Raw genomic sequence first — 14078 nt, forward strand, 5'->3', positions numbered from 1 at the left:
TAACAAATTAACAAATTCTTACCTAATGAGATCAATGATCGTGTCGTTGTGCCTCGGTATAATGAACTCGTCGAGGTCCACCAACGCTACGTATTCGTATTTGTACATAGATCGATAAAGGCAATCGTTCAGGGCAGCGAACAATCCCTCCGTGCGAATTTCTCGCTGCGAAATCATGTCCAAATGATGCCAAGGTAACACGGTCACGAGACCTTTAGCTTCGTAGTACTTAAGAGCACATCCAGCCTCCGTACCAACCGTGTCGTTGTATAGAGTCACATGGCTAGCGCCAAGCAGTCTGTATAACTCAATGAACTCTATTAGCTGTAACACCTAGAAAATTTTCACTCATTAACATTTTTACTGTCACGACTAAAAGTAGCAGGTTTTTTCTACTTCTTTCTTTCTTCTTTTCTCATTTATTTAATCATCGTAAAATTCAGTTATTGTCCACATGAATGCTTGTACACCTCATTCAGTTAGACCCTGTATATTTACAATTTACATATTGCTATATGTACTTTAAATATAAATGAGTCCACCGTTTCTATTAAGCGTTGCAAACTCTAAAAGCGTTTGAAATTTCATGCAAGATTTACTTTATAATAGATAACTGTCCAGAAACCTATTCGTACATTTATAAATTCTGATTAAGATTAATGAAGTTGTTTGACTTCAAAATTGTGTTCGTATAAGTCAAGTTCCTTAACACATTTGCTACCAGCGTAATATAATACAGCGAAGATTAATTTAAATTTAACTTTAACCTACACAACCTAATAAACGAGCGTGTAACCGACACGTTTGGTAAAATAAAAAAATCTCAGATATGGATTTGTATTAAACTTATACTGTATTATTAAATATATTATACAAAGGCATAAGGACTAAATGATCTATAGTGAACATTTTGCTCTAAGTCACTATGTTAATGAACACGTAAATGTGTTAATGTGAAATCCTTTGCACTCAAATAACCTGACTTTGTTTGAGTATCTATTGAAAAACGAATACCTAAAGTGGTATAAGTATACCATTAGAGTGGGCTGGATTTTAGGAGCCAATATCAACAAGCACGTAACTAGAGAAAATATTATATTATTTAGCAACTGTTGTTCTTTTCATGTTAAAGAATAGTTAAGGTGTGTTCAATTTTACCCAAACGTTGTAAAGCCACTCTTAGTCAAGAAAAATAACAGGTTCACATTGGCAAATGGTATTTACATACTTGAATACAGGTGACTCGAAGTCGAAAGATTTGATTAATAAGAATCAACGTAGAAACCTAAAAGGATATTTCAAATCAAGTAGATAATGGATTTGCATCGGTAAACTGATTTAAAGTTGGTTAAATTTAAATCGTTTGAGTAAGGTAATTTTATTAATCTGAACAAATTTAACAGCATACTATCTTGCTTTGTATCGCCTTGACAGTGGCAGCATTCTCGACATGAATATTTTACCTATCAGGTAACGATTATGTACATACACCGATTGTGTGCTCGCATTATGGCAACGAAGTAATTATTCTATAGCTGGCAGCCGAATTGTACTATCCATATGATAATGAAAAGATAATAGATATAGATTCTTAATTATACACTCTTATGTATTCAGTATCATCTTCTTCTATTATTTTTATTGTTATCAGTTAGGAATTCACATGCGTAGACGTTCTTTCAATATTTAATATACCTGCATTCATAAGTATTGGACATTTAAAATTTAATGATAAAAATAAAATATAATGTAATATAACAATAATTTCACCAATTTTATCACTTTAGCTACTCTCGTAGTTTGAGCACATTTTTCATTCCTTTTTTATTTTCTATACGTACAATACTGTGAAAAGATTTTCGGTCAGATAGATTTTTCAATTTATATTCTAACAGTGATATTTAAACAAGTTTTAACATATTATACGTTAGTGCACTGTTATACATGTATGTATGCACTGGCTCACGAAAATATTTGAACGCTACCTACCTCTTTCAAGTTTCCAGAATATCATTCAACAGTTTTTATTGCGTGTTACTTTAATTTCTTTAAGCAAAGCAAAATTTAAACAAAGATATAAAGATATAAAATGAAAAACTACTTAAAATTACCGGTCGAAAACGATCCAGTATACAGATAGAAGGTTAAAATAGCATTTTTAGATTATAAAACGAAGAATCTATTTGATCAAGAGCTTTCGTACATCAATCGCAGGACATAAAATTACTATTATTTACTATTATATCATTTATTATTATATTATTAATTAATCTAAATTGTCCAAAAGTCGTATTAGTACTTTAGGTGTGCAACAATTACTGCTAGCCCAATGCATAAGTTGTTAGGTAAGTGAACGATAGGCTTAATTCATTCGTCCATACTCTATCGGTTAAGCACGCTTTTGTCGTGACTCGACGCCATCAACTTCTAATCAAAAGTAATTACCACCTACAACGAAATAAAGAAGGCAGTTCTTCAAGGAAAAGTTAAACAGTTAGACTATGATAGAGTCTCGTTCGATGAAACGATCTTGTCATTTGCATAGGGCAGACTGCATAGACTGGTCCAATAGGTTAACTCGTTAACCGTGGAAGATGATTTGATTTGTCACTGGGAATTCTAGTACCTTCGATATAATCATTTCTGTATTTGTGGATCTTATATTCTTTACCATTCCTATTAGAAATAAATTATATCATATTCATATTTCCAACAACTGAAATCGACTAAAATTAATTTCTCTTTATTGACTTTTAAACAATGATTTGAGGATTGAGAACAATGAACGTATTGCGCGAGTAGACTTTATTGCGACTTTGATCCTTTAGCTTCCCTTTGGTATTTGTCACATTGTATTTATACTATGTACCGTCCATAGCTGTAGTTGCAGTTGATGCTTATTCTGATTAAACTATCATTCAAATGCAAATAAACAGATAAAAGAACAAGTAAAGAAATAAATAGATTCTTACGAATAGATTGCGGATATTCATGTAAATTCATACTTTATTTTTAGATCGTCGTCAGAACACGCATCCCACTACTCACTGTAATTCTACCCCAATTGTAAGCCTTTCTTACGCACAAATCATTTAAGCCGGATTAGGTTAAGCTGCAGTCGTTTTATTCTTTGGGCTCGGTTTGAAGGTTTTGGATAAGAAAACTAAGGGCTCCCTTAGTAAGGATGCAAATTATTGCAAGTCCCAAACATAACTCAGCACGGAAATCATTACAGTTTGAACACGTTGATCGTAACGCTGGTTATAGGCGGTTTACATACTAAATCCTTTAGAATGATCAAAATAAATTCCATGGGCTAACAAATTTTCAACAATGAGAATGATTTCGATAACATTGTTAGAAGAAGTTGCCAAATATAATACTATAATTTGCAAGAGTTTAATTTTCTGATGTATTCAGCGTATTTCGCTGTATGGCGTTTGCTAGCCTGAAGTATATAAAATTTGCGTGACAATCAACGGGTCAAATGAATTCTCAACATGTACCTTTCGAACTTACTCTGTCGTAATCGTAATGTAGTGGTTTCACGCAAACGGCCAACAGTTCCTTGTCCTTCGTCCTAGTCTCGGGCCGATTCTGTACGAGGATACGATTCGTCGGTGCTGCTTTGAGCCTGGCTACAACGCTCACAGTTTCCGGTACTCTATCAGACGTAGGCGAATCTTTCGGTAGCGGGCAAATCACAAAGCAGGCACTGTACTTCAAGTTCCAATTTTCTCTGATCACCTATCAAAACGATCACGATAACCATTTTAGCTTTATCGAAGAGCATGCTGCGTGCTTGCGTCAACGATCTTTCTCCTGGGAAAACGGAAATTACAAGCAACGAGCAAGTCGAAGTGTGTTGCCTCTAATTTACCCAACATATGGGGTGAGTAAAAACTGGTTCGAGACACTAAGAAAAAAAAAAGGATGAATATTATGCAAAGTAACGTAAAGCATCAGTTTCTATCTGCATGCTACGGTATTTTACTTTTATGGAAGTTAATTTCGCTGGCTCTTTTCAATTCCTTTTATTTTTGATTTTTAAAATACTTCAGCTGATTCTGAACAACAGTTCACCGATATCAAACAGAGGATTTACGGATGTAAAAAGAGATTTCAGATGTGTCACTTTTTAAGCACAAAACGGCACTCACTTTGTATTTTTTATATAGCACGATATACTTTTCTGATCGTATTCGGGCGAATTTAGAGATGTAATAAATAAGTTACTTTTTGATCAAATAGATTTTATATACAAGTATAACATTTGACGCGTTCTTTCAAAAGAAAGCGAACGAGCTTACTGTTTAACCTAATACACGGCGCTCTTTAAACAATATAAAAATTGTTCTCCTTTTACATCAGTAAATTCTTCTCTCGATACCAATAAATTTCCACTGAAAACATTATTTCGTTGAATTATCTGAAAATATCGGCATAAAAATATCGTGCTGACTGATTTGCGAACCATGCTATGTATATTTTGTTCTATTTGTTTTTTAATAATTGATCTTGTTCCAAAGGCAACGTTATACACGTTACGGTTTATTTTCCATTTTCTTCATTTGCTTAACGCACCTTCACTTTAGCAGCTACCGTTACGGAAGTTGTTACGTTGCCTCCGTCCTTTGGTCGATACCAAAGTCTACACCAAACGCGCTCTGGTCCTCTTGTCTTTGTTGCGCTTATTATGCGAACCATTCCTTGATTTTTACCTGTTGGTGCGCCCGTGCCACCAACCCTGTTATCGAAGTACGCTGAGTATACAAAGAATTTGAATCTGAGAATTGAAAAAAGAAATATCATTCTTTTAGAATCAGATCAACTCTAATAATGACACTGCTATATATAATTATACTGGCTCGCGAAAGTATTTGAGCACTATAACATAGCAAATTTTTATAACATGTATATTGTATGTGTCGTATAAAACATTTCGAAATCTTATTACCACTGTAAAAAAAAATTTACACGACTGCTATGACTATATCGATAAAATTTGAAACCAACCTGAAAATGTATATATATTGAAGTTATTAGAAAATATTTACTATAAAAATATATTCAATAAAAGATTGGAATATCATGAATAGTCAGTCATCTTAAGTATGTAAGTGTTAAATATAGTTCTACTTAATATTAGGGCTTATTCATATAATAAATAATTGACTATTTAAATACTTTTATAATTTTCACGAAATTTGCACTAAATCTGTTATAGTTTCTACACATATTTTCAGATTTGTTTCAAAACTTATCGATAATAATCACGATAGTTGGCTCTCGTTACAATGCTACCGAAAATGTTCCGTATAATACATATAATATTATCATAAAAAATGTCCACAAATGTTTGAGTACTCTCGTAAGCCACTGCATGTAACAGTAAATTAGTATAATTACGCGTAATACTCTATAATCTATCACAATCTATCGCACGGAATCGTAAAATTTTATGGGAGAAATAAGATTACCATAAAAATTATTATTGTGAAACGTGTAACAGTGAAAGCAATAAAGAAAAATAAAGGAAATGTGCAAGAGAAACTACTTTTTCTGTCCTAATTTCCTCTAGTTTTCTTTACTTAACAACTTTTTTAAATATAATTTCAAGACTTTTCATGCCAGAACTGAATTCTATTTTATAATAAAATATATATGAATAGGGGATCTTACGGGAAATTCAGCCACGTATAAAGACGTGAACTAAAAACAATCTCGTCTCGACATTTAGCGACGTGATTATACAGAAGAGCGTTAAGCGGTATAGCGACAGAGCGACCGAAAATAAATCTATAGGTTTGATCAATTTTCTATCGCTCGGCCGTCATTTGTTCCATGGCTCTGCCGCTTACCGCTTACTGCTCTTCTGTACAATCACGGCTTTACACGTAAAGAATTTTCGCGAACGTTGGAAGTTTCTCGGGGCAATAGTCGAGTCGCGATAGTAGTGGAAGGATCAGCTGCATCGGTGCGTTGGCCCAAAAGGGTTAACAACAAGGTACGCTGTGCGGAATTGATCTTGAACATTCTCGAAAGCTCGGAATTAACAACGAAGCTAGCGAAATGGAGGCAATAGAAATGGAGAAACAACTAGTAAAGTTACAAGAAACAGCAGTAGGGGATATCGCGGAAACAGAAGTGAAGATGAGTAATTTGGAAAATCAGCTGAAAACTATAGAAATGACGATGGAAATAAGGGAGAAAAAGAAGAAATAATGAAAGGAATAGACATGAGGATGGGAAGAAAGGATCTCGAAGATGTTATTTAACCCCTTAAGAGTTTGGGGCTGGTTTTTAATAGATTCACACAGATTCTATTATACTTTGTATATTTCGCCACCTCGTACAAAACGTCTAAACATACTGGATACACTCAGATAATTAACGCGTGGTCGACTCCTAAAACGAAAGAGCGTCGTTAGAAGTCGTACCAACTTAGCTTGTAGGAACTAGCGATCATACCAACTTAACATTTCTTAACAGAAGAGGAAGTAGAAGAGTTTTTAAGAAGCAAATTGGAAATTAGTGCGGAGGTTGTACGAGCAAGAGAGATAGAAGATGGTTAAGTGATTCAAGCAAGAACAAAAGAGTGGCAAGACAGAATCAAAATAATGGAAAATGAGAAGAAACTGGGAGATAAGAAAATACGTACATATAGGAAGTGATAAAACAAAGACAGAGAGAAACATACAAAGCAAAGTAGTAAAAATAGCAAAATGTCGAAAATAAGAAGAAATGGAACGAATGGAATTGGAGGGAAAACTTGAAGGGCGAAAAATCTCACGCAGAAGATGAAGAAAAGCTTTCGTTTAGGCCGACTAGGGAGATAAAAATTCAACCACGAATAGAAAAAGATAAAGAAAGATAAGAAAATATAAAAACGTAACAGGGTAAATCAAAAGAATAAGAAAAACACGAGAGAGTAAACCTGTAAATATTATCCTGCCAGGTGGCTGGATTTACGAAAAGGATCGAAGATTTGTGGAATTACGTAAATAAATCCGATATAGTAAACCTTTCTAAAACAGGATTCAAAGAAACAGATTGGGGAGAAGTGGAACATAGGTTAACAGAAGTTTAGGTGACACGGTGTACAAAAGAAGATAAAACGAAAATAGAAGCGACAGCAATAGGTGGAACGTTCATAGGAATAAAGCGACAGATCGGAAAAGCGCAAACAAGGTAGAACGATCCATCCGACGATGATGGAATTCGCACATAACAGATCTGGCGAAAGGAGACCATTAGAAGATTTAAAAGAGTTAACGGAAGACAGAAATTGATAACTCAATAATTGGAAGCGACTTCGATGCAAGAATCGAAAAGAAAGGAGAACTCTTTTGAGATGGACAAGAAAATACAAAACCGAGACGATCCAAGGATGAGACGGATAATAAATAAGGAGAACACTTACTGCGAATGGTAGAGAAAGAAACGAATGGGGTATAATAAATGGAAACAAAGCAGGTGATACAACGAGTGAATGGACATTCAACAGAGGAAACAGCTACTCGATAATAGACTAGGGAATAATAAATGTAGCCATGTGGAATAAAGTAGAAAGGATAGAAATAGAAACAAGAATTGGGTCAGATCATCGGCAGTCAGAAATGGAAATCGCAGCCGACATTGCAGAACTAAGGATATGGTAGAAGAGGAGACAGAGATAGAGGTAGACAATTGGAATGAAGAAGGGATACAGATTTACGAGGAAGCACAAGAAAAAAGTAAATTTTGAAAAGGACGTACTGCAGGGAGCAATGCGCGGCCTCACAAGGAAGATGAAAAAGGCAATCAACAAACAGAAGATCCAGAAGCGCGATAAAACCCAGGAAACAGGATGATGGTGGGATGAAGAATGCAGGCTTAGTAGAAGAAAGATAAATAAAGCGGTAATGTGGAAACAGGATACGATAAACGAAGTCAAATACAGAGAAGAGAAACAAAGAAACGGCAACCTACGTAAAGAAAAGGCAGAAGAGGCAGGAAAACAAGAACAGGAGAAAACAATGAAGGTAATGGAAATTAAGGACCAGTAAGAAATACAGGCGTATGTATATACAAGAAAGAGAAAAAGAAGTGAAACTCCAGGAAAAGTATAGAATTATCAGAACGGAAACATCGTTTCATGGATATGGCAGGGGCAGAAGATACGTATGGATAAAGAAAATACGAATGGATAAAGAAGAAGAAAGCGGAACTGAAGAGAAGCAGGAAGAAATCGAGAATAGTTATCGGTAAACTCAAAAAGAAGAAAGCAACGGGAGAAAATGCATTGAAAAGCGAGGCCTGCGTGGTCGCAGCAGAGAAAATCAAAGAAAGATTTAAGGAAATTATCAATAAAGTATGGAAAGGAGAAGTATCGTCTAAAGGTTCGAAGAGACTCTTGTTATTGTGAGAAAGACGTTAAAAATTATGGGGGGTATTTTAACCTTAATGGACAGCGGATGTCAAATTTACTGTACTCGAAATTAGGAAGTAGATTAAGAAAATAGATCGAGGTAGAAATATTGAAATCATTGCCGGATCCACAAGCAGGATTCCGAGAAGATAGAAGCTGCATGGATATTATAGACAACATATTCATACCGAAAACCGCATTAACAAAAAGAATTAACATAAAAAGAAGTATGCACCGTATATGTTTTGCAAACTTGAAAGCTGCATTAGAAACGGTAAACGGGAAAAAAATTTGTGGCAGAACATGAGAGGTAAAAGAATGGATCTAACGTTAGCAAAAAGAATCGAAGAAATCTATAAAGAAGCAAAAAATAGAGTACAGGTGGGAAAATTCAAGGACAGGAGCGTTCTGGATCAGAAAAGGCCTAAGACAAGACTGCTGCTTAAGTTCGCTATTGTTTGCAATATTTATATCGGAGATAGACGACTACTTGAAAAGAACACAAGAAGAAGAAATTATTGTAGGAACGAAGAAAATATTCATCCCAGCGTACCATCCAGCAGTCATGACCATAACTCAGAAGGAAGTGGGAAATATATTGAAGTATCTAGAGATATCTTTTGATGGAAAGGAACCGGAATTGAACTTGAATAAATAGACGATCATAATGTTCAGAAAACACGCAGAAATGGATTTGGAACTGTAAAGAAAGCGAAAAAGTGGTAAAAGACGTGTGTAGAAAAGCGACAGCAGCAACGGCGCGAATCCGGAGAATCGGAGGAAGAAAATTTGCCGATGATTTCTGTACGAGAATGTTAATGTTTAATGAGATGATCAAAAGTATTCTGATGTACGGAGCGGACATCTGAGGCTACAAGAAAAGGGAAGAGGTGGAAGTAGTGCAGGAAATATATATCAGATGGATACCAAGATTAAACAGGTGCGCTCCAGGGTATCCAATAAGAGAGGAAAAGCAAATAAGAAAAAAATATATAGAAATGGAAGACAGAGTTGTAGAATATGAAAAAGAAATTAAAAGTAGCTGCGAAAACTCCCTGTTGAAAGAATACAGGAGAGAGATGGGCCAAATCGACTGGGTCAAAACGAAACGAGGCAAGGAAAGAGATGAGTTTCTGAGAGATGTTGAAAGTTGAATGAGCAGATCGAAAGGTGAAGCAAGAGGCACCAATACCTTTTCTGTTCTCTTGGATGAATTTCTTAAATGAAGACATTTTAAACAAAGGGAAGTAAGGCAATCATCTGATGATCATGAATCCGAAATTTACTTAATCAAATAGAGAATGTCTGAAAGCGTAAAAATTTTGAAAACATTGAAACTAAACCAATAGGAGCCTGTCACAATCTTACTTTTAATAATATGAGTTCAACAAATGAACTCATTCTGTATATTATTATTACATTCAATCACTAATGAATGAACCTTATTCAGAAAATTATTTTCTTCCTTTTAGTACATTTTTAAATAAAACTACACTTTTTTAATTTTTTTAATTTAGATATTTTACTTTTTACTTTTAATCTTTAACTGTCATCTGATTATAATATACACAGAAACACATTGGAAGACAAAGATTTTTTCAGATTTTATCTTAGCTACCTGGACAATTACTTCCGATAAAAAAATTTCCATTTTTTTTTTAAATTAAGAGAAACGTGAAAGAGAATGTGAAAAAGCGGAGAAAATAATAATTACATGTTTTTACATTATGTTATTAAATAAAGACTCAAGTATGGGGTATGGTAATAATGCCACATATAAAATATTTTGCGAAACATCAATGGATCCTGAAACGGAATTTCTTGTATTAGACTTTCCGTCGAGAAGGGGAACGTCAAAGTTATATTGTAATTCATGGTAACCTTCATTATATGCAAATGAGAGGCCAAAAACGAAAGAAAAATATGAAGACATAATGGATCTACTATGTTATATTTCACCGATTCATCACGAATACCTAAAATTTCGGAATTGATTAATTATTACTAATTAATTTATTAATAATTAATTACGTAAGATTACAATATACGTAACATAAGCAAATAAACCTGTTTGCCTTTAACTTGTTTCTTTAATAAAATTAATTATTATTTACCATCATCATTTTCATATTATCATTATTTTCAATGAAAAAGTATTAGTCAATTAATAAAAAAGGAAATAGATTTCGTTTATTTGTATTATCGATTATTTGCAAACCGGCTTGCGTATAATTAGCATTGTGCTGTAAGAAGTTAATTAACTAATTACGTTCGAAAAAATTAGCCGTAATTTTAGTGCATCGTATGTTCTTTACAAAAACATGAAAGAAACATTTTTTTCTGCTATCAATAATTAATAAAAGTTGATCTTCCCAACAGCTTAAAAAAATGGATTTCTGAAAGTAAAAAGTAACCGAAGTTAATTTTAATAAATTTAAATATCCTAGTTGGTCGCATAAAATAATATTAAATTCTTAAATTGGAGATTAACAGAAATTAATTAAACGTGCACGATGATTTAGTCTCAATAATATTTAATAGAAAGCAATATACCTGTAAGCAGCACATTTTTATAGACTAACAATAAAATGATCGATTGGCATTAAACGTGAATAATTATCTGCAATAAATATTCAAGAAGCCTTATCAAATCGTGAACATACTTAGTCTTCGTGACTGGCAACCATTCGGCATGCGTGATCCTCAAACTCTGATCGAGTTGTGGTAGACGAGCTTCCAAGTTGGGTGGTAAGCTCGGTAAACCTCTCGGGTCCGGTTGTATCGCGGTCTTCTGTCCTCCGTCTTCCCCACGCATCAATAATCCGATATGATCGTCGAAGCTGCCCTTCAATCCAATATAATCTTCAGCCTGTGAAAGCCAACAGGACGTTTAATCGCTACTGTGTATGTATCTTAACCGAGGATGTTATTTCGTAGAAGGGAATTAGAGACGTTTCCAATCTCTACTTTTCGATAAATTATTATTTGACATAATTCTGAGATTGTTTCGTTATGTAATACGTACGTTATTATTGACGGATTTAAGATTTTGCACACGCAAGTATTTCCAATAAAGTGAATATTGATTTTTATTGAAATGAAAACATGTTTATTTTTATGTGCATATCTATTTATTTTCATTATATCAGTTTTAGTTATGTAATTAGCTATATGCGATAAATTCATATATACGCTAAAAGTTGATACTGTATACTTCTCGTGTTAATAATATGTTATGATGGTATTTTGTTACAGTTTCTTTTTCTTTGATTCGTTAAACTTTTTATTGCTATTGACGTGTCAGTTGCGTTTCGTCGATTATTTTAATAGCACTGCTTACACAAGTATTGAGTTTTTGTTATTATTGAGCATTTATTACTGCAACATCTCCAAGTTTAAAGGAAGGATACTGCGCCACGTGATAGTTATCGAATATTGTTACTCGGTAATTTTTGACGACCGATTCGCCTAAATAAAGCTAAATTAAGTTAAAAATAGTTACGTTAGAAAGAAATATGTCGCTTCTCTCTTTCTCTGAAGGGAAAGTAAAATTTTGACACTGGGTTAAGTGTTAAGTGAAACAGTGTTGTGAATACTTCACGTAAAGAGAAAGGACAGATTATGTAGATCAATAAAAAAAAAAAATATATATATATATGTATATAGTGTATGTATTCATATCATTTGTTATTGTTAATATATACATATTAATATAACATCAAAGAATTAATTATACCAACAACGATGAATTGGATTTTAAAGTTTATATTTCCAGTTTATATATTTATTTAATAAGCGATATTATGAACTAGATAGTATGTTCGAATACAATTGAAAACTCAATTACTTATTTAAAAATAATTACAATCTATTTACTTAAATGAATAATATTTGTCATTTATACAAATACTTTCAAAAAATAAATTGTTCATTTCCTAATGGAAATTCTTGTAATTTTATTTGAAAAATATTACAGGCTTAAATAAATTGAAATGCAATTACGAAAAGATGAATTAATAAAGCTTTTACACATTGCAGAAACCACCTAATAATATCTTCCAAGAAATCATAGCTTCTGGGAATTGCCTATCACAATGTGTATAGGTATAATTGATCACACCATAATTACTCTACTCGCATAATTTCGAAACTCATCGAACATTTGACCTCAAAACGAAATCATAAATATTGATTTACATGATTGGGGAAATATGTTCCAAGCGATATTTGGACGTCAGGGACCTATTCCATGATACAAAGTGTTGGAACAGTTATTGACTGTGACCTTTTTTAGCTTCAGAGTTACAGATATTGCCTTATGTATGTAAGCCTGCGGGTTTACTAAATCATCATCTATTACGTTGAATGTATGTGACTTAATCATCCGCCAAAGAGTAATAGCGAAAAATAAATCTTGAATATTTTTTTATAATTAATTTTATAGAATACTTAAATCTTCTATATTTTAAAAAAATAGCTCATCTCTGTATAGAGACATATATATTTGTGATCTAGGCCACTTGTAAAGTCAGTAGTACGATTATTATTATGAAATGATAATTGTCTTTCGTAATTACTTTGATCACTAATAATAATCATATCGAATTCCATTTCCACCAAAATAAAGCTTTAAAAATTTCTATGTACGATTTGTAACCAATTAATAGATATAGTATAATTTATAACGTAACTTATAAATAAAAATGTAATTTATAGACAAATATAATAATTATCTCTAACATTTATAATGTTTATAATGATACTACTAAAAATGAGTAATGAGTCGAAAGAAATTACCGAGAACTTCTGATTATTAAAAGAAAAAAAAAAAGAAAAGGTAGTTGATGTGGCAATGAATTACAGAAATCTTTTGCTTACTATACACATATCTAAAATTACGGTATAAAACTAAATGTGGCTTGGGTACTGTTCTCGTATATCGATAAAGGTTTCTGTGCAATAGATAAAACTTTTTTTTTTTTTTTTTTATTTTTAAATAAGTCATTTTACAATTTGTCCATTAGGACATTTGGTAAAATATTATAGTTTGGGTTTTGATGAAATATAGCATGTGGATGGTTACCCCCAGCGGGACTCCATCTTCCAGGTTGTTTATTGTTCTATTGTGAGGTCTGCAGGGTGCTTCTTCTTCAGTCTTCTTTCTATTATTGTTTTATTCGTTTCAGCTACCAACTGATTTGCGTGTGTTGCAAGTCTTTCTTTATACTTTTTTGCATATTTGGCGATTTCCTCTTTAACTGTTGGAATCTTTAAGTCTTTTCGTATATCTTCATTTCTGACGTACCATGGAGCGTTAACTATTGTCCTTAGGATTTTTGCTTGCTCTGTTTCTATTTTATTTATGTGACTCATTGCTGCCATCCCCCATAGTGCGACTCCGTATGTCCAGATTGGTTTGATTATTGTTTTATATATGTTTAGTTTGTTCATTATGCTTAATTTAGATTCTCTATTGATTAACCAGTACATCTGCTTCATTTTTTCACGTATTCTGTTTGTTATTGATTTTATGTGATACTTCCATGTAAGGCGTGTGTCTAAATGTATTCCTAGATATTTGACATACTTTGTTTGTGCTATGTGGGCGCCATTTAGTTGGATGTCTGGTGTTTTCCCTTTTCTAAGCGTAAATGTTATGTGATTGCAC

At 33.1% G+C, this 14078-nt stretch overlaps 1 protein-coding gene across 8 annotated transcripts in view; it reads right to left on the minus strand.

Moving 5' to 3' along the window:
• The window catches only part of LOC122569041 (beta-1,4-galactosyltransferase galt-1), a 161177-nt gene that overhangs the window by 3419 nt on the left and 143680 nt on the right, over window positions 1-14078 (minus strand). For all 8 annotated transcript variants that reach the window (XM_043729502.1, XM_043729497.1, XM_043729496.1 and 5 more), the window contains 4 exons: window positions 11074-11279; window positions 4585-4786; window positions 3520-3747; window positions 23-333 (listed from right to left, as the gene is read on the minus strand). In XM_043729502.1, coding sequence (XP_043585437.1) covers window positions 23-333; window positions 3520-3747; window positions 4585-4786; window positions 11074-11279 — 947 coding nt within the window. The remainder of the gene's footprint in view (window positions 1-22; window positions 334-3519; window positions 3748-4584; window positions 4787-11073; window positions 11280-14078) is intronic.

The sequence above is a fragment of the Bombus pyrosoma genome, linkage group LG7, assembly GCF_014825855.1.
Source record: "Bombus pyrosoma isolate SC7728 linkage group LG7, ASM1482585v1, whole genome shotgun sequence".
Lineage (NCBI taxonomy): Eukaryota > Metazoa > Arthropoda > Insecta > Hymenoptera > Apidae > Bombus > Bombus pyrosoma.